The sequence below is a fragment of the Crinia signifera genome, chromosome 2 (assembly GCF_055691185.1).
Source record: "Crinia signifera chromosome 2, ASM5569118v1, whole genome shotgun sequence".
Classification (NCBI taxonomy): domain Eukaryota; kingdom Metazoa; phylum Chordata; class Amphibia; order Anura; family Myobatrachidae; genus Crinia; species Crinia signifera.
In genome coordinates, this window is record NC_139218.1 from 101,918,948 (window position 1) to 101,942,848 (window position 23,901).

Consider the following 23,901-nt stretch of genomic DNA (forward strand, 5'->3'; position numbering starts at 1 on the left):
GGACGGCCCGGCTCGCCCGGGCGTTCAGTTGGGAGCAATATCTCGTACTGTTCGCGTCGCAAGTGATCGTCATTTCACCGATATACGAGCGGCAACAACTATTCCATTTACATAGTTATTGTTTTTTTTGTAAATTGCGGAGCGTTATTGAGTGTGAGAAACCCGAAACCGCCGTAATCTGCGTTATCCCCGTCATTCGTGTGCCGAGAGACAGCGACCATTTTCTGCTCGAGGGATCCAGGCCTCCTTACCGCTTAGTTATGAGTCATGTGGCCGTCGAAAATGTTCACGGTCTAGACCAGCAGGTGAGTGTGAGAGTGTTTGAGGGGGAGGAGAGGCATGGGCAGCGGAGCAGACAATGGCGGCCTAGTCTAGCGGTGAAGCGCCTGTGTGCGCACTTGTATAACTCCCTCTCCCCAGTCCGGCACCGGGGGGAAGTCCCACCAGCGCTCTCATAGGAGCCCGCCTGAAGGCCCTAAATTCAGGCCAGAGCCCGGGTGTGGAAGCCCGGGTGCGTCATCAGGGCCTGGCGTGTGAGTCATTGTCCGGCGACCTGGTGACGCAGTCCCGTGGATGCCGCTCGGCCTTCCGGTTGGTGACTGTGCCCGTGTAATGCGGAGTGTCTGGTGTACCGGTTGTGCCGGGTAAGGAGGAAGTCAGGCCTGGCTGCCGCATCCTCACAATGGCGGCCTTTGTGAGAGGAAAGTGGGAGGGCGTAAGACACGCAGCCGGTTTAATCATCCCACATCCCCACTCACACGCTGGCCGCGGCTCCTCCTAATATGGTTGATTGTGGCGTACCTCACTTGCATCCATGCCCAGCCGTGCACACAGTATATGCGGGGTGGCTTGCTGGGAACGTGTGCACTAGCAGGCGACTATTATAGACTCTTCCTTACCATATATGCGTCATTGCTTCTGTATCGGGCCGCTGGCTGCTGTAATTTTCCTGACCGCAAATATTTCTACTGATGTATTCCGTGTGCGGGTGTTGTGTTATTGATGGACTTCACTTTGGCTGCGCACGCTAGTTATCTGTACCTTATTGCTGGGGGCTGTGGTGAACTCATGTGACTGACCTATATGGTCTGAGCTCCTACAAGGCAATATGCGATCAGTGTATATTTCACCTATATGTGCTGCAGTACTTATTATAAAAAGTTGGTAAATGCTTGTCTGTTACTGGTCACAATCTTTGGCAACACTTACACTTGGGTCTGTAGAATCGTTACTTATTAAGCTTGTGTTTTGCTATAAGATTCTGTGACTTAACACTTCAAAGAATGGTTAGCATCTTTTTTTAACTTTAAAGTTTCTGGAGGGTTAATGTGTCCAAAAAGGTTTATTAAGACAGTAGTGTTTATTAAAAGGTTTATTAAGACAGTAGTGTTCATGAAAGCGTTAAAAGTTCCCAGGAACTTTTCTACGTGTATGTTGAATATTCAGTATTGTGTGATCTGTTAAGGTGCATTCTGGAAAGTATCTTTTGGTAGGCCTCCTCCATTTTGTATTTCGTAATATCTTGCATGACACTTTGGCTGCAGTACCAAATCTAGCCAGGAGATGTCTGGTTTCCGTTTTGTGGTATGCATTGCAGTAAAAATCACGAAGCAATGTAGTTTAACAAATAGTCCTTTCAGTATTGGATGTTGAGCAGTTCAGTCTCAACGTGGATGTTTTGCTCTAAAGTAAATGTTAACAAGGTGACTAGTAAGTTTCCTTAAGAGTAAACTAATCACTAAACTTGTGCTCACTCTTTTCAGTTTGCTGGCCTAGACTTGAATTCTGCTGACGCAGAGAGCGGTGGCAATTCAACTAGTAAGTATTGACACACTTGTATATAGAAATTTGACAATGCGATGTGCTTTACAACTGAAAAGTAAATAAGCTTTTTTTTTCTATAAAAAAAAATTAGGATATTTTCACACATTTGTAGAACATATTTGTGAGCATGACTAACAGGGGTGTTACATTTAATTTGATAAACTTGCTGTAGAGGTCAGGGAACACATGTAGGATGGTATTTTTGAAGTAGGACATTGCATAGAACTAGCTTATGCAGCACAGAGACCAATTACCGAGCGAGAACTTCAGTGAAGAGGAGATTGTGTAATAATCATTTATAGCCGTGTATAGTAAAAGTAAATATGATTGCAGGGGTTCGGACCCCTCACTTAAGACAAAATTTGGGTCCTATCACATCTTATGCTTTTGAGTTCTGCCTATGCTGCCCTGCATCTCATCAAACCTTTACACATGCACCATGGGAAATTCTCAGTTTTGCTATGAATAATTATAAAATGCAAGGCTTTAATCTTTTAGCAGACATGTGCTTTGCTGGGGCTGAGGGTAGGTAGCAGCTGGCACAGTTTTAGTGGTGATGTCAGGCAGCAACTCTGGTGGAGTTTGAAGGTAAGGGCATTCAGCAGTTTGATTAGGGAGGATGTAAGGGTAGAATAGTAGCCAAGGCTGTACTAGTGCCAATGAGTGGGTTATGGGCTGGTAGTATTGTTGACGGTAAATGTGTCCGTCCTGAGTGCTAGAGGTCACCACTAAGGCGACATACAGTTAAGCCACAGCTTATCCCTAAGCAATATAGTTTAGAGTTGTTGCCCCTACCTGGTCCAGGTAGTGTCAATCTCCACGGCTTCTTGTATTTAGCAATCTGGATTCAGGCTAGGGTTATCACAGAGTAGCTGGCTGGGAAGGTTTGCCGAATCAGCTGGAGAGCTAGATTCATATAGTTACATACTGGCAGGCAGTGAGGGAAACATTGCAGACCGTTATTGCCTGTTTCCGTTGGAGCATACAGCCACATCATACAGGGCCGGTGCTAGGGTGTCCGGCGCCCTCCTGCAAACCATACATTTTGCGCCCTTTCACATTGTCATTGCAACAACCTTCAGCCCGATTGTGGGAGTGTATGCAACATGCGATCCTATGGAGGATCTCGGGTACATGTATGCATACACCATCAGTGCTGTGTCCGCAAAATGTTGCAGGCACTAAAGATGCTCATACATGCTGTGAGAATCGCATACGTTATGGGCTAGATCGCATTGCACGGCATGCATGCAATGTGTGTGTGATGCGATCCGAAAGCAGTACAAAAAGTATGTGCAGCACTCGTGTATGAGGGGAGAGGAGGAGAGGGAGATACAGGGGGTGGAGTTTTGAGGACTGGCAGTGGCACGCACAGCACACTGAGAAGAGGGAAGGAGGTGGAGGCGGCACTGCTGCCTGTTCGTCATTTGATTGACAGGCGCAGGGAGCAATGGGTAAGGGGTGTATCCTGACCTGACATGTCATCCAGGCATTCAGACAACGCTACATGCCCCAGCGCAAGTGTCCGTGAGGAAGAGGGGGCAGGTCGTAGGAGGAGGACAGTGTGTGCACGGTGCAGGGAGCTGCTCAGCCTCTCCATACTGCCGCGTGCTGTCACAGGCGCTACGGGCGGCATGCAGGAGGCAGTGACAGTGAGGGCTGAGAAAGCTTTAGCATACCAGGGAGGGAGGCAGCGCCTTTTCAGCATGGCGCCTCCCTGCTTTGCAGGAGCTGCTGAGTGGGTAGCGCTTGCCCTGACATCATAGCATGACCTATGGGACCCACACACTATAACACAGGTCTTCAACCTGTGGCCCTCCAGATGTTGTGGAACTACATGTCCCAGGATGCCCTGATGTTTTTTGGCATGCTTATAGGAAAAAATGTGGCAATGCATGTTGGAACATGCAGTTTCACACCATCTGGAGGGCTGCAGGTTGAAGACCCATGCACTATAACCTAGGCACACATCAGGGTATAATAACCACTGGTTATCAACTGCATTGGATGCAGAAATCTGCTTACCAGTTCTCAAATTGTATAGTTGGAGAACATGACCAAGAGACTTGTGGTACTCCAGCTGATTAAGGATGGTTTCCAGAGAAACCTTGAAAGATCTTTGGGAAGTAGAAAGCAATGAAGTGTTAGCAGCTCTTCCAGGTTCAGTTTTACAGGTGCTCCTTTCTACCCTTTTGCATGTTGCCTGGCCCAGTCCTGCTACTTGGGTCTGGCCATCAGTTACTGCACTTATCTTGCTGACAGATCACACAGGGAGGCAGTTTTTTTTAGCAGAACACTGCAGGGAAGGTATAGTGCACATGTGTACTGTATCATGTCATTTTGTCCAGTCAGCATGTGGGCAAGAGACTAAAGCACGTCAACTAGATTACACTTCACTTGCCCAGATACTTCATAATGGTGCCCTGTATTAAAACTTTGCATACAACTCAGGACACTGCCCTTACCTAGCATTCTACCTACAGTCACTGGGAAGACAATTTCTCGGTCGACACTCGGTCGTCTGACTAGGTTGACACCTTGAAATTATTGACCTACCCAAGGTTGACATTGACAAAAGGATTTGCCCAAGCTTATGGGTAACATTCATGGTCAACATGAGTTTTTCAAAAGTGTGTTTTCCATACTTTACAATCCCATTGGGCATATAATAGTGTGCTGAGTGCAGCGAGCCATGTGAGATTATGCAGTACATTTATACAGTGTACCAAGACCTGTGAAACTCATGTTGACTATGAGCTTGTGTTGACCCTTTGTCAATGTCTACCTTGGGTATGTTGACCTAGACATTGTCTACCATTTATACTGTAACCTCCTGGATACCGTGTGTAAAATGATGCCTTTCAAGTCTACAGTGTACACATGTCAAATCTTACCTTTTTTTTATTTTTATTTTATTCAGAGGGACGTTATATTCCTCCTCACTTAAGAAACAAAGAAGCTTCAAGACTTGGTATGTATTCTTGTATGGAGATACAGTGCTGCCTATTTGTGGCTTAAACATTGGATAGGTGGCACAGACTGTTGCTATTTAAAACCTTATCTATACCCTATATCTGTCAGTTATACAGGAGTGTAGTAAAAGTTGAGAAGCAGAAATGCATTAAAAGCCATTTTTCTGTCTCGAGTCCATAGGAGACACAGGGCTTACGCTGGGTATAGGTGGTGATGGACCTGGCAGGCACCAAACGGGATAAACAAAATCCTAAGCCTCCGGGAACTGGGCTCCTCCCCTCCTATACCCCGCCCCCGCCTCAGGCCACCAGTTTTTCGTTTGGTGCGGCAGGAGCAGCACCTTTGAAACGGGGGGCTGCCTTTGGCAGCCCGTTTTTATTTTTTATTTTAACTAGGGCAGGCAGCGCTGGGCGTCTTGTGAGACGCCCGCGCTGCCGCCCCAACGTCTCCCAGCGCCGGCGGCCGCAGCACCACGACTGGGTGAGTGACCTCGGCCGGGATCCTCCGCAGCGGGACCCACAGCCGCAAGCCGGAAGCTGGGAGCAGGTAAGAGGCGCTAGGCGCCTATCGCGGCTTACAGCTCCGGCGGCTGGGGACCGCTGGACTGTGCTGATCGGGCGGGGACCGGGTCGCTCGTTCCCCCGCTAGACCACCAGGGTATCAGGCAACGGAGCGCAGCACAGGCAGCGGTCAATCCCTAGAGGGATCCCCGCTATTTGCCTGATGCTGCGGGCGGCCATTTTCCCTGGGGGCTTCAGTATCAGCAGGGGGAGGCAGACTCACTCCGTTAGCCCCTCCCCCGGGTCTGCTGGCGCCTTCTCTGACAGAGTTCCCGCCGCAGGCTTTCCTCCGCCCTCTCCCTCCCTGCACAGGACGCGGAGCAGCCATCTTTGCCTCAGCCGCGCTGCCTGCTGCACCTCCGGAGACACTGGGCTATCCCCTGTATACCTCTCCTCCACAGGTCAGGCTATACAAGCTTCCTCCTGCCAGCCTTGGGGCTTTGGTCAGTGAGAGCTGCTGCATTTATTATTTTTCTGTGCATTGTATGCTCTGCTGTGTGTAAGTGCTGTAACCTTACACCCCCTGTGCTGCAGTGCCCACTTCAGCCACTTCTCACACCTTATAGGGTTGTGGAGATTGTAGTGTGCCTCAGGTTAACATGTCCAGAAAGGCACCTAAGGAGGGGGGAGCTCCTTTGCTGCGCACTTGCACTTCCTGTGCTGCAGGCTTGTCAACACATGACGAAGTGTTTGATGGCCTTTGCGCATGCTGTCATAGGCGTCAGCAGCAGCCTTCAGCCGCCTCATCTATTACTGAGCCGGCTTGGGCTTCGTCCCTCACCCAGGTCATGTCGCAGCTGGTGGACCGCCTTACGTCTGCTCCTCCTGCGCAGCCTGCTCCGCAGGCGGCTCCTTCCGCTTCAGCCCAGAGTGCTTTACCCCCCATGTTGGAGCCTCCCTGGGTTAGCTCCCTAACGGCCTCGGTTCAGGGGTTACAACAAATGTTGTCCAAACAACCGGCTAAGCGCCCAGCATTGCTCAGGGACGACCCTCCTCAGCTTTTAGGGGACACTGACACAGACACAGACTCTGATCAGGGGGATACGGGTTATAACCCTCCCGACGCTGACCCCGCTACAGATCCCCAGGACCCCCCTCCTCCTGACATAGATGTGGAGGCCCTTGTTAAGGCTGTCAGAGAAACTTTTGACTTGGCAGAGGATGAAGTCCCGGTGTCTAAGGGCCCGGTCTTTAAACGTAAAAAGAAGGTTTCCTCCTTCTTCCCTAGATCCGATCAACTGGAGGATATCTTGGAGGAAGCATGGACTACCCCTAATCGTAAATTTCAGCTCCCCAAAAGATTTCCCACTCTTTATCCCCTCCCCCCGGGGGACAGAGTTAAATGGGAAAGTCCACCTCCAGTGGATGCCCATGTGGCACGCTTGGTAAGAGCTTCTACTTTGCCCATTCCTAACACCGCTTCTTTGAAGGACCCCACCGACAGGAAGCTAGAAAATTTCCTAAAGGTCATTTATTCGCATGCAGGGGCTATCGCTAGACCGGCCTTGTCCTCAGCATGGGTCGCTAGGGCGCTTTCAGAATGGGCAGACTCCCTCGTCAGGGGCCTATCTGAGGGTACACCCCGGGAGGAACTCTTACCTTTAGCAGGCAGGGTCCAACAGGCTGCAGCTTATTTAGGAGAAGCTGCCCTAGATGCGGGAGTTCTCGCTTCCAAGGTCTCGGCTTCCGCCATTGCAGCAAGACGGGCTTTATGGCTCCGTTCCTGGCGGGCGGATGCTGACTCCAAAAGGGCTTTGGAGGCTTTGCCGTTCACTGGGACTATCCTCTTTGGCCCAGAACTGGACAAAATAGTGGCTACAGTAGCGGCTTCAAAGACTGCCTTCCTGCCATCTACAGCGGCTCCGCGACCTCGTGCTACTTCCTTTCGGGCCTTTCGACCTCAGGGCAGGGCACGGGGTCAGCCATTTCCAAGATCACAGCCTCATACTTCCAGACCGCCTAAACAGCGAGGACGTCAGGCCTGGTCTACCCGTCGCCCCGAGCCCAAGCAGCCAGACAAGCCGTCTGCCTGACGGGGCGGACCTCCACCTGGGGGACCCCAGGGTGGGAGGTCGTCTGCTGAGATTTTCCACCGCATGGCGGGACACAACAACAGACGGTTGGGTCCGCGATGTCGTCACGCGAGGTTATGCTCTCACGTTTCGCCATCGCCCTCCCTCTCAATTCTTTTCCATCAATCTACCAAAGGATCCCATCAAGGCAAGTGCCCTCAGGGACTCCGTTCAGTCCCTTCTTCGAACGGGGGTCATTGTACAGGTTCCCCCATCGCAACGGGGTCTAGGATTCTATGCCAGCCTGTTCTTGGTTCGGAAGCCCAGCGGGGCCTATCGACCAATACTGAACCTGAAATCTCTCAATCGGTTCCTCCGGGTTCCGAAGTTCCGGATGGAATCCTTACGCTCCATCATACTGGCCTTGGAACCGGGAGATTTTCTGGCATCCCTGGATATCCAGGATGCCTACCTTCATGTCCCCATTCGCCAAAATCACCAGCGGTACCTGCGCTTTGCTCTACTGGGCGAGCACTTTCAGTTTTGTGCGCTGCCCTTTGGTCTCTCAACTGCCCCTCGTGTATTCACGAAAATCATGGCAGTCATGGCAGGACATCTCAGACGTCAAGGGGTCAGAATTCTCCCTTATTTAGACGACCTTCTGCTGCTGGCTCAGTCTCCGGAGGAACTCCAGGACCACATCCACAGGACAGTGACCCTTCTACAAAGTCACGGTTGGATCATCAGTTGGTCAAAATCTGCTATCCTTCCATCTCAACGGATGGTCCATCTAGGAGCCCTCCTGGATTCCAGACTTCAGAGGGTTTTCCTGCCAGAGGACAGGCTTCAGACACTCCAGTCCAGGATTCGAGATCTTCTCAGACACCGGTCGGTTTCCATTCATGCCTGCATGCGGGTCTTGGGCTCGATGGTTTCCACCTTCGAGATGGTGGAATATGCCCAATTCCACTCCCGCCCGCTGCAGTGGGAGCTTCTGACCCAGTGGAACGGGTCACACCGTCTCATCAGGGCGCAGAGGATTGTCCTCTCCCAGGAGCTACGTCTGTCCCTCACGTGGTGGCTCCTCTCCCGAAACCTACAGATGGGACGCCCCTTTTGGATCCAGGACTGGGTACTTCTTACGACAGACGCCAGTCTGAGTGGATGGGGGGCAGTCACCTGTCAGAGATCCTTCCAGGGGTTGTGGACGGCAAGGGAGAGCCAGCTCTCCATCAACTGCCTGGAACTAAGGGCGGTATACCGAGCCCTATGTCTAGCCCTCCCGTTGCTGCGGGGTCACCCTGTTCAGGTCCAGTCGGACAATGCTACGGCTGTAGCATACATCAATCACCAGGGAGGAACTCGCAGCCGGGGGGCCATGGCAGAGACCAGGTGCATCTTCCAGTGGGCGGAGAAACACATCCCGGCCATATCGGCAGTATTCATACCGGGGGTACTGAATTGGGAGGCGGACTTTCTGAGCCGCCAGACCCTCCACTCCGGGGAGTGGTCGCTTCATCAAGACGTGTTCGACCTGCTCGTGGACAGATGGGGAGCTCCGGAAGTGGACTTGATGGCCACTCGTCACAACCGCAAGGTCCAGAGGTACGGGTCTCGCACCAGAGATCCAGGCGCCTGTCTCACAGACGCTCTATCGGCACCTTGGCCATTTCATCTAATGTATGTGTTCCCCCCGATATCTCTCCTTCCCAGGGTCCTTCGCAAATTCAAGGCCGAAGGAGGAAGCTTGATCCTCGTCGCTCCAGATTGGCCCAGGAGGCCCTGGTACGCGGATCTCCTGGGGATGGCAATGGACCTACCATTCCATCTTCCTCTACGACCAGATCTCATCAGTCAGGGTCCTTGCCTGCACCCGGATCTGCCCCGCCTCCGTTTGACGGGGTGGCTCTTGAAACGTCCCTCTTGCGGGCAAAGGGTTTTTCCTCAGGAGTAATCCGGACTATGCTTCAAGCACGTAAGCCGTCTTCAGCAGGTGCTTATTATAGGATCTGGAGAGCCTTCTTTGCTTGGTGTGCGACAAGGGGGCTGGATCCCAGCCGTTTTAGGCTATCTAGAATATTATCTTTCCTGCAGACGGGCTTGGAAGCTGGTTTACGTCTTTCTTCTCTAAAAGTGCAGATCTCTGCGTTGTCTGTCCTGTTTCAGAGAAGACTGGCGCTACTACCGGATGTTCGTACCTTCCTGCAGGGGGTTATCCGAATACAGCCTCCGTTTGTCCCTCCGGTGGCCCCGTGGGACCTCTCCCTGGTTCTCCAGGCTCTACAGTCTCCTCCATTCGAACCGTTGCGTTCGATTGATCTTCCATGGCTCACTTGGAAAACTATTTTCCTGCTAGCTATTGCTTCGGCTCGACGAGTGTCCGACTTGTCGGCCCTGTCGTGGCGTTCCCCTTATCTTGTCTTCCATCCAGACAGGGCAGTTCTTCGAACTCGCCCCTCTCATTTGCCTAAGGTTGTCTCGAGGTTCCACATCAACCAGGAGATTGTGGTCCCTGCCTTCAGGTCTCCTGAGCAATCGGCCTCAGAATCTTCTTTGGATGTGGTTCGCGCACTTCGCATCTATGTAAAGCGTACGAAGTCAGTTCGTAAATCAGATGCTCTCTTTGTCCTTTACGCTGCTCACAAGCGAGGTTGGCCGGCGTCTAAACAGACGTTGGCTCGGTGGATCAGATCCACCATCCGCCAGGCCTATAGGGACTCTGACCTTCCGGTCCCTGATGGGATTCGGGCTCACTCCACGAGGTCGGTTAGTGCTTCTTGGGCTGTCCGCGGTGGGGCTACTGCGGAGCAGCTGTGTAGGGCGGCTACTTGGTCGTCCCCCAGTACCTTTTTGCGCTTTTACGCGTTTGACACCTTTGCTTCCGGGGACTCTGCTTTTGGAAGGAGTGTCCTTAGCGCGGCTCAGGCGCGTCCCCACCCCTGAGAGGTTGCTTTAGGACGTCCCAGCGTAAGCCCTGTGTCTCCTATGGACTCGAGACAGAAAAGGAGATTTATGTTCTTACCTGTTAAATCCTTTTCTTCGAGATCCATAGGAGACACAGGGATCCCTCCCTGACGCGCCTGCTTTTATACTTTTCACTGCATTTTAAAAAATTTTGCGGTTAGGTTAGGCCTGTTTTTGTGTGTGGCCTTGTATGTTGCATGTTTTCTTCCTTCTCTCTTTGCTCCTGCCTTGGGCTTGTTTACTTTAAAAAAACTGGTGGCCTGAGGCGGGGGCGGGGTATAGGAGGGGAGGAGCCCAGTTCCCGGAGGCTTAGGATTTTGTTTATCCCGTTTGGTGCCTGCCAGGTCCATCACCACCTATACCCAGCGTAAGCCCTGTGTCTCCTATGGATCTCGAAGAAAAGGATTTAACAGGTAAGAACATAAATCTCCTTATAGTTGGCTTACATCTTCTATTCTCACCATGTTTAACTTGTTCAGAGGCTGTTCTGAATGATTTATTATCATGTAGGTTACCCAAGGTGTCAGTACCCAGCTGTAGATGTGTATAAGGGCTACGGTGATTGGTCCCAAAGAAATGGTACGGTTGGTTACCTGTCTTGGTGTGTTGGCTGCACAATAGCTTGGCCTGCATAAGCTAGCCATTGAGCTGTATGTGAATTGCAGTGGGATTCTAATTCAATTGCTTTAAATTTAAATGATTCCTTCTCTGCACACTCCTAAAATATTGTAGCACTCCACAGCTTAATTTAGTATTTTTTAATATATATGAGCCTACATTTTATTTTCTGACCGACATTTATTCCTGTGTTTTCACAATGATTATATTAAAGATTCTAATGCTGGCTTTGGTTTGTAGAGCGTAGACCAAATATCTGCTGCATTGATTTTACTAGATTATAAATCTGACTGATTTTGTTTGTTAGATTCTGGAATTATTACTAATGTGCATGTAACATGCATTACAGTGGGGTTTATCAGCTTGCTTTAGCTTGCTTTTAGACACTAGTTAAGCCATTGGCTTGGGTGGTCTTGTCCACAAGATGCTTTCTACTAAAACTGCCATCTATGACCAGCTGTCTGGATATTCCTTCTTGTAATACTTAAAATTGTCATCTCCCCCATAAAGATTCAAACTGGGATTCTGGTCGTGGAGGAAATGGCTACACAAATGGAACTAGTGATGACCGAGTGAATGGTTGTGATCGCACTGGATATGCCAGTAGGGGGGGTTCTGGTCGCACTGACAGAGGTATCTATGTTTATTAAACACTAAATTCTAAAGTAGTTGCCCTTATTACAAAAACACTGCAAAAAAATTCAGGAAGGTATTGCAATGCTTACATATAAGTGACTGTGGCTCATTAACTTGAATGTTTCAGAAGTACTTCAATACCCAGTACTTGCGCCTTCAGACACTGTTCCTATATTCTTGCATCACTCTTTATATACATGCCAGTTATGTATTGTGTACAGTATTTTTGTTTCTATGTATGCTGTTAAACCACTTACACCCCTTTCACATTGCACCTAATTACCGGTTTCTTGCCAGTTCGAGCCAATAATTGGTGCGATGTGAAAGGGGTTACCGGTTACAGCTAACCGGTAGCAATATGAACTTAACGGTTCCTTGCTGTACAGTGTGAACAGGTTAATTCGGTACAGCGAGCAGTTTCCCGTTCACACTATGGAGGAGGCTGCACTTGGAGCAGTGCCAGCTTTAAGCGCTGCCGCCACCGCTGCGCCCCCTCATTATGTCAGCAAACTGGCAATATTGCCAGTTTGCTGATGTGATCGGAACAGACCACACATGCAGGGTCACACGGGGACTGAACCATTTCAAAGTCCCGGTGTGACACTGCATTTGCAGTATAAGACATCCATGCTTACAATGCATTAAGTTGGGTACACACTGATTTTAAGGACCATTGTTACTACTTGAATCTTAGCATTAAATCCCGTCTGTCATAAATGACATCCTGTTGTCCATACATGTGTCTTAATGAGTGAACAACTTCATGCTGCTCTGTTGCCACTGACAATATTATGCAAAATTCCTTTTATGCACTAGACAATCTTGTCCTAATGTTCACAGAGAATTACTGACTCCATGTATACTGACTCCATTGTAGTGTGTATCAAGCTTTAGTTTATTTTCAGTGATCTTGATGGAAACACAAAGGTTTTGCTCATAAGAAAAGAGGTAATACCGCTGACAGCTTAATTCTGCCAGAATACCCAAAATGTCTTCATATATATTTATGCGCTAGTGCAGGGAAGTACCACTTATCTGGTTGACACTGCAAGCGCTGCAGTTTACCATGCCTAAATGTTCCAAGCAAGTTCGGTACTTCTTTCACGGCGCCAGCATGGCACCGTGCTACTTCCGCCTTCTACGCTCGCCACAAACTATGTAAAATAAAGGAAGTTAACGCCATACCAACATGAATAGTTCATACCTCCACTATCCATGTTGGCATGGAGTTGATTTTAAATAGCGTAGCGAGCCACCGAGCCCGCAGCGTGGGCGAGCGAAGTGAGCCCCGCAAGGGGACTCTGACGCGCGGCGCCATGCTGGCACCGTGAAAGTAAAGAAGTACCCCAAGTTCTTACCCATGAGTATTGAAGCCCTATCCACTAGTTTGATTTGGCCACTTAACCTCATTCCAACAGATCTGGTTAGAAGTGGCCAAATTGGATGTTTGACATCTGCTCCGATGCGTGGTTCTGTGCTCAGTCGGAGATCGGACCTGCAGCAATGCATGACACTCCCATATCAAAAGGACTCTGCACTTTGGCTTTTTTTTTTTTCCTTCAGATTTAATTATTTTTTTTCCCCCATCAGGCTTTTATGACAGAGATAACTCTTCTAACTCTGGGTGGAATTCAGGTAGAGACAAAGACGCATACAGCAGTTTTGGGTCACGTGGTGACCGTGGCAAACCAGGTTTATTTGGCGAAAGAGGAGGTGGAGCTCGCAGGTGAGTTTGAATGGTCCTCTCCAATCTTTAACTGGATGTTCAGTATCACTTATCCTGTAAAATGAAGAGAATAGCCTGTAGTATAGAATTTGGCAGTACTTCTGTTGAAGCACATAAAAGGCCTGTCCATCATATTTCTGATGTCTAATCTAGTTATACTTTTTAATAAAATAGAAGTAAAGCCTATCCTGATTAGTTCAGACTAAGTGCTTTGTGGCAATAGTTTGTATTGGTAAAGCTTACTTTCTGTAAGCCAACTGGGAAGGGAAAAACCCATTGATACGTTAGAAAGTTCTATGTACATTTGTGAACAATGTAATAACTTTAGTTGCTGTAACACTTTTCAGTTAACTTAAGATTTTAGTATTGGCTTTTTTTTCTTAAATTTATATATAAACACATTTCCATTCTCAACAAAGTTTTGTCAAGCTTGAGCTGATTAGTAGCGGTTGGGTGCCTAGCATATATTTGACTTATTGCAATGAAACTTACGTTTTTGCATTATTGGAGAGTTTTGAGGGATTTTTTAAAAATGGCTTTTAAACACCCTGTTTTGTGCACACAAGTAAGGTGATCACTTCCCACACCCAATAAACCTGAGGGGGTAGTCCTGTGCTGTTCTCGCACCTTGGAAACCAGAGAATAAACTGGTAAAGGACCTATTGCACCTCAGGTAAGCTTTCACTACACCACATAACATTGAGCTACAGTGTATGAATGTGCACTGCCACCTACTTCCAACAATGGTTGTAATTTAAGGCTTTACAGTTAGTCTTTCTATGATTAAACATTTATGCTAACACTTAACTTTATACAATTTGCCACAATCTACTTGTACCCTGAAAATTCTTGTTGAAATTAAACAACTTTTTGTTAACATAGAACCGATGACCGTCGTACAGATGGCTTTGATAGTGGTTCTAATCGTGGTGACAAGAGTGGCTTTGGTAGATTTAGCCAAGGAAATAGCCGTTGGGCAGATGAGCGAAATGAAGAAGACGACTGGTCAAAACCTCTTGCCGCAAATGAACGTACGGAACAGTAAGTATTGGACCAATTACTGTTCTTCATGAACATTTTCTGGGGTTTTTTTTTTTTTTACTTTTATTATTGTTTAAACTTCCCTTTTTTCCAGAGAACTCTTTTCTGGAGGTAACACCGGCATTAACTTTGAGAAGTATGATGACATTCCAGTTGAAGCAACAGGCAATAACTGCCCTCCACATATAGACATTGTAAGTTTTTGTACTGTAAATAGACTATTTGCCACACAAATTTGCCAAAATGCCAGTGTGCCATTAAGTCTGAGTTTCAAGGCTTGAGTCCAGTTTGTTACAATTAAGTCTTAAAAATAGTCCATTCTCAAGCATATCTATCCTTAAAACCTAGATTGCATTAGCAGAGTTTGGGGAAACTTTGTTTGGGTATATTTAGTTTATTTCTAATTTTTTTTTTCTCTTAATTGTTCCTGAATAGATGCTTTATATTCTGTTTTTTTTTCTTTTTTTTTTCTTTAAAGTTCCAGGATGTCAACATGGGAGAGATAATTATGGGAAATATTCAACTCACTCGTTACACCCGACCAACTCCAGTGCAGAAGCATGCCATTCCCATCATTATAGAGAAGAGGGACTTGATGGCTTGTGCTCAGACAGGTGACAAAGTTTTGACAAATACAAATAGGGAGTCCTGCAAGTGCAGTGCTGTTACCTCTGCAATGATTAATTCCAAAATATGGGAAACCCTCTGCCATATGACTTGCAGGGGTAGGCTAGACCAGGGGTTCTCAAAATATTTGCTCTGGGACCCCGTCAGACAAATATTACAGGACCCCAGCAAGTTACCACAGAATGGCTGCCACATGTGTGGTCAGTGAAGTGACAGGGAGGCAGTGGGTAATGAGGGGATGGAAAAGGGGGATAGAGGGAAGCAGTGGGGGTTTACTTAATGAGTTATCCCCTGTCCCCCTCAACAAACACATTAGTCTGATGGCCAGCAACATGGAGTCAGGACCCACAGTTTGAGAACCGCTGGGCTAGACAATTTATAGCAGTAATGATTGATTATGGTTATAAACTCATTTGGCAAGCAACAAGCATTTTAGGACCGCTTCATTGACTTGTATTATGTTGTACAAGGATTTTTCTATAAGTTTAATTGTTGCTTGACCTTTTATTTTTTTAGGATCTGGAAAGACTGCAGCATTTCTGTTGCCCATTTTAAGTCAGATATATGCAGTTGGACCTGGAGATGCAATGAAGAGCTTAAAGGTATCAAATCGCTATGTGTTTATATATAAATTTAAGTGTGTGTGTGTGTCTATGTCTATATATCTCAATTTTTTCCAAGAGAACATTGTCTGTTTTACCTGTAAGTATTCATGGTTTCTCACGTTTCAGTGATCTTGCAATTTATAAACTCTTCCTGATCTTTTCAGGATAATGGAAGATACGGAAGACGCAAACAGTATCCATTATCTCTTGTTTTGGCTCCAACAAGAGAGCTGGCAGTACAAATCTATGAGGAAGCCCGAAAGGTCTGTCTCCCACACCCTTTAAGTTATTTGTTTCATGATTTTTGATGACTTGGGGATCAACAATGCAACTCATAGGAAGTTTTTTCCTCACACAAAAAAATCCACGTGGTTTGCACCACCATACATACAGCACACAGAACAATACAGGGTACTCAGCATAACATTAAATTTACTGAAACTAAACCTAGTACAGATAACATTTAGCATAACCATTCTTTGTTCCTACTTTGACTTTAACTGGAGTTTGCATTCATGTTTCCTCAACAGTCAAAATATACTTTTAGTTTACCTGACTCCACAATAAACCCTAACCCTAGTATGTGTTTATGTAGTTTAACAGATAATAAACACAAGGTGCACTTAAGGCCCATACACACTGGGCAACTTTGAGCTGAAAGTCGCTCAAAACAGCAGGTTTGAGCGGCTTTCAGCTCAAAGCTGCCCAGTGTGTATGGCTCCCGCAACATCGACTGGAAAGCCGCTCGTCTGCTGGTTACGGGCAGGGGGAAAGCCGCTCAGTGTATGTGATAGTCATCATCGCTGTCCTTTACATGCTGGCCATAGTCGCCCAGTGTGTATGGACCTGAAGTCTGTCCTTGCATGTGAACTATCTAAACCAGTGGTTCCCAAACTGTGCCGTGGCACCCTGGGGTGCCTCGAGACACTTGCCAGGGTGCCTTGGTTTAGTGGTCTAGTACGTTTCTGATAATTTTTAGTCAGTAAAATAGAGAACCATAGCTTGTGGCTGCCAATCATAACATATATGGACAAACAGAAGTAAATATTGTCCCCACCACATAATTGAACCTAAGGATGACATGGATTGGACACAGGACCAACCACGGTGCAATGTGAACTGTCCGACCCAGGTCATGATCCGGGCTTTGTCACCAACCACAGGATTTGCTGCCTGCAGTAGAGATTTGGGACTCAATCTTCTTAATTAAATATTTTTCAAAATATCTCAAAAAATAAACTTGGTACTTCCTCATCTTTGCGGCCACCGCTTACATTACGGAACTTACATAGCATAATCACCCTGTCGCGGGCTCGGTGGCTTGCTTCGCTTGTGACAACTTTACTAAAGGTAATACATGATGGTGTGGACACGGGGGTGTTTGGACACAGAAGGGTGGTGAATGAAGAAAGCCAAGAGAACAATGGTGCTGCTATTCCCATAGAAGCTAATGTAACTGGCATAGCGGTGGCCACAAAGATGAGGAAGTACCATAAACTTTTGGCTGAGGGGTGCCGTGACAATATACTTGCTACTCTAGGGAGTCGCGTTTCAAAATATTTTGGGAACCACAGATCTAAACCATATGCTGCAGCTACTTAAGATGGCACATTTTGACACTTATCGAACAGTGAGACTGGGGGGGGGGGGTTTCAAATTGGTTTCAACCAGATGTAGGCCCATATTTTGGCCCAAATTATGCTGGGCACTTCAATTTTTAGTTGCAGAGATTTAGCATTTTGCCAGTGTTTAATACTGCCACCTGAAGGAATGCAGGTGTAAAAGTCTCAGCTTAGTGGTCTCATTTTTAACATTTGTGTGCAGCCAAAGGCCCTCATAATTCTAGCGAAGCTGCCTGTCTTAGGGGAAAAAAAGCAAAGGTTGGGTGGACCAAAGTATACATATAATTGGTTTGTATTTTGCAGTGCAGTGCACATCCAATTTGCCTCCATTTCAAGGTGTTAGGTACTAAAATGTATGGTTTCTCAGTTTGCTTACAGATCCAAAGTTCGTCCATGTGTCGTTTATGGAGGAGCTGACATTGGGCAACAGATACGTGACTTAGAAAGAGGCTGCCACTTGCTTGTTGCCACACCTGGCCGTCTTGTTGACATGATGGAACGGGGGAAAATTGGGTTGGATTTCTGCAGGTAAGTGTTATTATTGTTGTTGTTTTTTTAAATACATTGTCTTATGAAAGCTAAAATGACTACAGTCAATATTTGAAGACTTAAGGTGCCCATACACTAGTAAGATTTATCTTCAGAGCTGGCTGGAACAAAAACATGGTTATGGATGAGTGACTCAGTTTTCCCAGCATTTCCAAGCAAATGGTCAACTGTCATTTGCTCTCATCCATAGCCATGTTTTTGTTGCAACCAGCCAGATCTGAAGATAAATCTACATGTGTATGGCCACCTTTAAGGAAGGATTCAATTAGTGCAGTATTTAGCTTTTTCTGCAAGCTGAAAAAACAGCACTAGATTCAGCCCAAAGTATCTGTATTAAGTGGTGGGCTTTTTAAAAAAAAATTTCTATGAAAACATTTTTAACCTATACTTTTTTGGGGCTAAAATTGACACACAAGGGCCAAATGTCTGCAGATCACAAGGTGATCAAACTTGTGTCGGCAGCAAATTCTCTGTTCCACTTGGTTTTCAGCACCAAACAGAATATCCACTTAATGTAACTGCCTCAAATTACATAACTTGCATGTAAAAATGCTGTCCTATCAAGAGACTTATGTTAATTTAAATCCTTTCTAGATATCTTGTGCTGGATGAAGCAGACAGAATGCTTGACATGGGGTTTGAGCCTCAAATTAGGAGAATTGTTGAGCAAGACACAATGCCTCAAAAAGGTGTCCGTCAGACTATGATGTTTAGTGCTACCTTCCCCAAGGAAATCCAGGTAAACAATGTTTAAGTATGGCTTGGAGTATCTCAAAGCATAGAAGATGTCAATTTTTACATATATATTTTTAATTTTTTTTTAGATTCTTGCTCGAGATTTCTTGGATGAGTACATTTTCTTGGCAGTAGGAAGAGTTGGATCCACATCAGAAAACATCACCCAAAAGGTTGTCTGGGTGGAGGAAAATGATAAACGCTCATTTTTATTGGATCTTCTAAATGCAACAGGTATTTACATTAAGTACTAAAATCAATTAGCTGTGTGCCCCAAAGGAAGGTCATTAATCTTTCGCCAGCCTCAGTTGATCGAAGATAAACTAGCGGTTAAAAGGTGCTGTAACCCTTTTAACATGCTACATTAACCACCAAAATTATACAATTTTAGTCTTGGCAGCCTTATTTACTCCTATTAAAGTCCATGGCTTCATCCCTTTTTCACCTGCAGACACATAAACCAAGTAACTAATTACTGCCTGACACCTTTAGTTGCAGCTACTCAAATGGGCTTAGATATTTATGGTTTTGCTTTCTACTTTATTCTAGGAAAAGATTCATTAACATTGGTGTTTGTGGAAACTAAAAAGGGCGCAGATGCACTTGAGGACTTTCTCTACCATGAAGGATATGCTTGCACAAGTATCCATGGTGATAGGTCACAAAGAGACAGAGAAGAAGCACTTCATCAGTTCCGTTCAGGAAAAAGTCCAATCCTTGTTGCCACTGCTGTAAGTATTTTATAAGCACTTATTAGTCACCACAAGGGATCCGGCACGCCCAGAGAGTACATAAGCCAAACAATGACTTACAGTTGAATACAATAGAGGGACAAGTGCAGGGTACACATACATTGCTGCATCAGCAGCGAACACTAGAATAAGTATCTGCATGGCAGAAAACTGCAGGACTTTGTGCCAAGGAATAGGAAAAGCACATGAGGGAAGAGCGCCCTGCTTGTGAGCTTAAATTTGGCATTATGGATTTTCTACACTAATGTGTAAATTTTTTTTTTTTTTTTTTTGTAGGTTGCAGCCAGAGGACTCGATATTTCAAATGTTAAGCATGTAATAAACTTTGATTTGCCTAGCGACATTGAGGAATATGTACATCGAATTGGTCGTACAGGCCGTGTGGGCAATTTGGGTAAGTATTACTTTCTTCATAAACTTGTCTCCCTGTTAATTGATTGAAGACTGGAATTTAATCTTCAGATGTGTAAAATTGCTTAAAAAAAAAAAAAAACCTTCAGTAAGTGATATAATCAAAAAAATAATAATTTGTGCAGAAATTCTGATATAAAGCTTTTTATTCCATGCGGGTTGTGACTCATTGCATATTTTTTTTTTTTTACATTTCTAAAACAAACCGGTTTGAGACTAACTAACTTCCATAGTGGTCTAGCTCTTAACTTGATTTTAACAGCCTACAAAAATTAGTTAATGGGTTCCATTAGCTTGAATCAGTTTGAAGACTTGTATTAACTATTTGCTCCTTCCATTTCATTTAGGTCTTGCAACATCCTTTTTCAATGAGAAGAATATAAATATAACAAAGGACTTATTGGATTTACTAGTAGAAGCAAAGCAAGAAGTACCATCTTGGCTGGAGAGCATGGCCTATGATCAACATCACAAGACTAGTAGCCGTGGTGGCCGTTCCAAGAGGTATGCTGTCAGGGAATTAGTCTCTAGCTGCATATAGCATTCAATCAATGGTCTTGCAGCGTAAACTTTTTTTGTAAGCTTACATGTTGCTGCTTGCTATTGTATGTGCTTTAACTTGTTTTTCTTTTTGTCTTTCAGTCGATTTAGTGGTGGGTTTGGCGCCAGAGACTACAGGCAGAGCGGTGGCGCTAGCAGCGGCTTTGGTAGCAGCCGAGGAGGTAGGAGCAGTGGTCATGGTGGCAGCAGGGGATTTGGCGGAGGTAAGGCATTTCATATACTCAACTGGACTAGATGGTATCCATGGACCATTAATAGGACAGGTTTGAAATGCATACCGCAGCAAATTTAAGGGTTGTTATATTGGTTTGAATTTTTTTTTGTTCTGCACAGTGGTTCTGCTGTTCAGTATTCTCACCAGGTTTACTCAAGATTGCTAATATTGGCCTTTTTGCAATTTCAATTTATTACATAAACCATAATGTGGCTATAAATTGGTTTTTGATCAGGCCTCTTTACAAACCTGAAGTGCTAATGTTCATGGTGCAATAACTTTTCTGCAGTGTTGGTGACTGTACTGCCTGCTGGATAGATGTGACCTGACAAGCTGCTTCTGTTACAGCAGCACACATTTTGCATGGATGCTTTTGGCTGAGGCTACATGGATGCACTTGATGATGAACTTCCATAGAGGAAAAGCTTCATGCAAGTGTATTGTGCTGCTGTGCATGTTTTTGCTTGTCAGAATTCTTGAATATGACAATCAGAACAGGTTATTTTACCACACTTATGTATAATAAAGGTGAATGTTTAAAGGACAATATAATTGTGCAAAATATTTGAGAAACTAAATTCTGGTGCTGGCTTCTGTTCTATTGGCTGCTCATTTAACTGGTGCTTGTACTTACAGGTGGATACGGTGGATTCTATAACAGTGATGGCTATGGGGGAAACTACGGCGGCAGCTCCAGTGTGGATTGGTGGGGCAACTAACGGTCTGCATCAGGAATGACTCAAAGCTAATATGGAAACCACATGTAACCTAGCCAGACTATACCTTGTGTAGCTTCAAGAACTTGTACATTATCAGCTGTGATTTCTCCACTGAATTTTTTTTTTTCAAGGGAGCTCTGGGCCATGAAGAAAACAGTGACATGAAAGCGAGCCCTACTCTGAAAGTGTTGGAAGATTTCATTGCTGTAGTTTTGGATTAATTCCCAAGTCCACCCCTCTCCCAACAACTGCATTTATTTTGACTGAGGATAATTTGTTTGTTATGTACTGTGCCTTTAACTTTAGACAACTTTTTATTTTGATGTCCTGTTGGCTCAGTATTGCTCAAGACATAATGCTATGATAAAATAGATCTATTGAACTTGGGCGAAATCAAACCTTGGCACACAGGTGTGATACAACACAAAACAGGAATCGTTTCATCCATGCATTAATATTATAAGGATTAATAAAAAACTTGTGCAGTAAGCCTGCATTAGGGCTTCTGTTAACTTTGCCAGTTGAGGCAAAAGACCTTGAAGCATATCAGAATAGTTCTAATGTGGCAAACTGTACAAAGTTAAGTTCTGATTTGCTCACTCTATCCTGGAAAGGTACTTAGAACCTGAAGTCTTTTCAATAAGCCATTCCAGTCACAAAGGTGTATGAGCTTTATTCATGCACACAAAGCACTGTTTTCATAGGACGCAATACAGCAATTCCTTAAACAATGTTTAGGCAGAAGAGTAACTTGTGAGCTAGCCACATGTGGGCCGAACATTACAGGGAATGTTAAAACTATCTGAAACGGGAAATAGTTTTTAAGAGGTATCATCTTTAAATTTACTTGCGCCTGTCATGAAAAATGTCAATGGCTGACCACAGCAGTATGTGGTTCTGTGACGGGGCCTGGCTGATTTTGGTCTAATAACGCATGCTAGTGTTAATGTTTTTTGGTCAAGAGGGTATGAACAGAAAGAATTATGCAGCAAGCTTTATTTTAATGCAGATTCACATTACTGTTCAAGCTGCGTTGAGAGGATATAAACATACTTGGCTTACAGTAGACTTTGTAAAATGGCTCCAGATGAGTAAATTGAAATCTTGAGATCAATGGTGGAAAAAATGTACATGACTGCACAAGGTGTAATATCTGCTAACGTGTGCAGTTTAGTCAGTTTTAGTTGCATAGGTTTCCATTGTATTTAGTATGTCAATGCTAAATCTGGCCAAAGAGTAATTCCCACCGAACATCTCTGCCACTTGAAATTTAGCTTAACGTAGTTGAATTTGAACAACTTGCGTGGCATAGGGATGGTATAAATCTAAAGTGCAATAGATTTCACAAGTGTTGTGCCTTGCTTTAAAGCGTTTTGTAGGTGCACTTGACAGTATTGAGGTCATTGTTATGGTGCTATTTAAAACATAGGTGGCCCTTGTACATTTTTGCCCATAACTTTATACTAAACGTCTTTTATTGCACATTCAAAGAATTTTTATACAAGTCTTGTGTACGTGTCCTTAACCTCAAATCTTATTTTTATCTCTTTGCGATGGCAAATACACTGCTTAGAGTCTAGGGCAAGATTGAGACTTATTGGGACCATGGGAATGATAGATGGGGAAGCAAACTATTTTGCACACAATGGATTTCTAGATACTTTTTGCTGCTAGTTTTGTGTAATATTTATTGAACATTTTGACAAATATTTATTTTTGTAAGCCTAAGTGATTCTTTGAAAGCTTAAAGAAACTTGACCAAAAGACAGTACAAAAACACTGGCACTTGAATGTTGAATGTCAACGTATGCGTGAAATTATATATTTCGGGGTAGTGTGAGCTTTTAATGTTAAGTCATATTAAACTCTTAAGTCAAATTAAGCAGACCCAGTATTGGCTGAGCAGCCATAACTTTCTGGTGTAATTAAAATAAAATTGGCAATTTAAAAAATTAAACATGCCAAGGTTTTGATACACTTGTCTTAAGATATTAATGAAACACTTCAGAACACTGATGTGAAGTGTCCAGATTCTCAGATGTTTGTTGCGTGAGTTTTGTTTAGTTGTGTGGTTTAAATTTTTTTTATTTTTTTTTTCAGTGAATGTCTGGCACATTGCAATCCTCAAACATGTGGTTATCTTTTGTCATACTGGTAAAATTGGTGACTTGTGTCTTCAATGATTACATGTTAGCAAGAATTTTTTGGCAATACCTTTTTAACAAGATAAGGTTCATAAATTTATATGCAAATAGATTGGGACTTGCTAAATGTGAATGTTGACCCTCAAGTCGCTCTAGTTTAGTAATTGCTTATTGTACTAGTTTAGATGCTTAGCACTGCATGTGCTGTGCATTACTGATTTTATTAAAATAAAAGTTGAATGGCAAACAATAAGTGTTCTGGTTTTATTTTGGACTGTTACATTGGTTATTGAGGTGTTCCCTGCGTAAATCTGTTTAGAAAATGTAGTACTTCTGTAGTTTCACGGCGCCGGAAGTAACAAACTTGGCAGCCTGCCAGAGGCTCGCGTGCCGCTCTATTGTGTTATAGTGTAACGTGATGTGCGCGCGTGCCACTACTTGAAATGTAATGAAGTGTAAAAAGGAGACAAACAGGGCTAAACGGGGCTTATAAATCGCACACCGCTACCACAGGGGGTGTCCCGAATGTAGACTAACTTACATTCCGGTTTGAGACGCTTTTAGTGTCTCAATTCACACTCCCGGCACTTCGGCTTAGACGTGTGCGG

The 23,901-nt window shown here is 45.0% G+C and overlaps 1 protein-coding gene across 4 annotated transcripts; it reads left to right on the forward strand.

Annotated features, from left to right (window-relative positions):
* DDX3X (DEAD-box helicase 3 X-linked) lies at positions 1 to 23,546 on the forward strand. Of its 4 annotated transcripts, none has more exons than XM_083172641.1 (19): positions 1 to 305; positions 1,764 to 1,818; positions 4,745 to 4,795; positions 10,844 to 10,912; positions 11,462 to 11,584; positions 13,178 to 13,313; positions 14,196 to 14,354; positions 14,449 to 14,548; positions 14,833 to 14,968; positions 15,498 to 15,583; positions 15,751 to 15,849; positions 17,576 to 17,736; positions 18,352 to 18,496; positions 18,582 to 18,726; positions 19,042 to 19,223; positions 19,521 to 19,638; positions 20,003 to 20,159; positions 20,298 to 20,419; positions 21,067 to 23,546. In XM_083172641.1, the coding sequence occupies exons 1-19, from the start codon at positions 261 to 263 to the stop codon at positions 21,147 to 21,149; spliced, it is 2,172 nt and encodes a 723-aa protein (XP_083028767.1). In that variant the 5' UTR covers positions 1 to 260; the 3' UTR covers positions 21,150 to 23,546. The 4 variants fall into 4 exon arrangements, with proteins under 4 accessions (XP_083028767.1, XP_083028769.1, XP_083028770.1 ...); XM_083172642.1 differs by having other exon boundaries at positions 3 to 305; positions 20,298 to 20,377; XM_083172643.1 differs by lacking the exon at positions 10,844 to 10,912 and having other exon boundaries at positions 2 to 305.
* Positions 23,547 to 23,901: the final 355 nt, after the last annotated feature.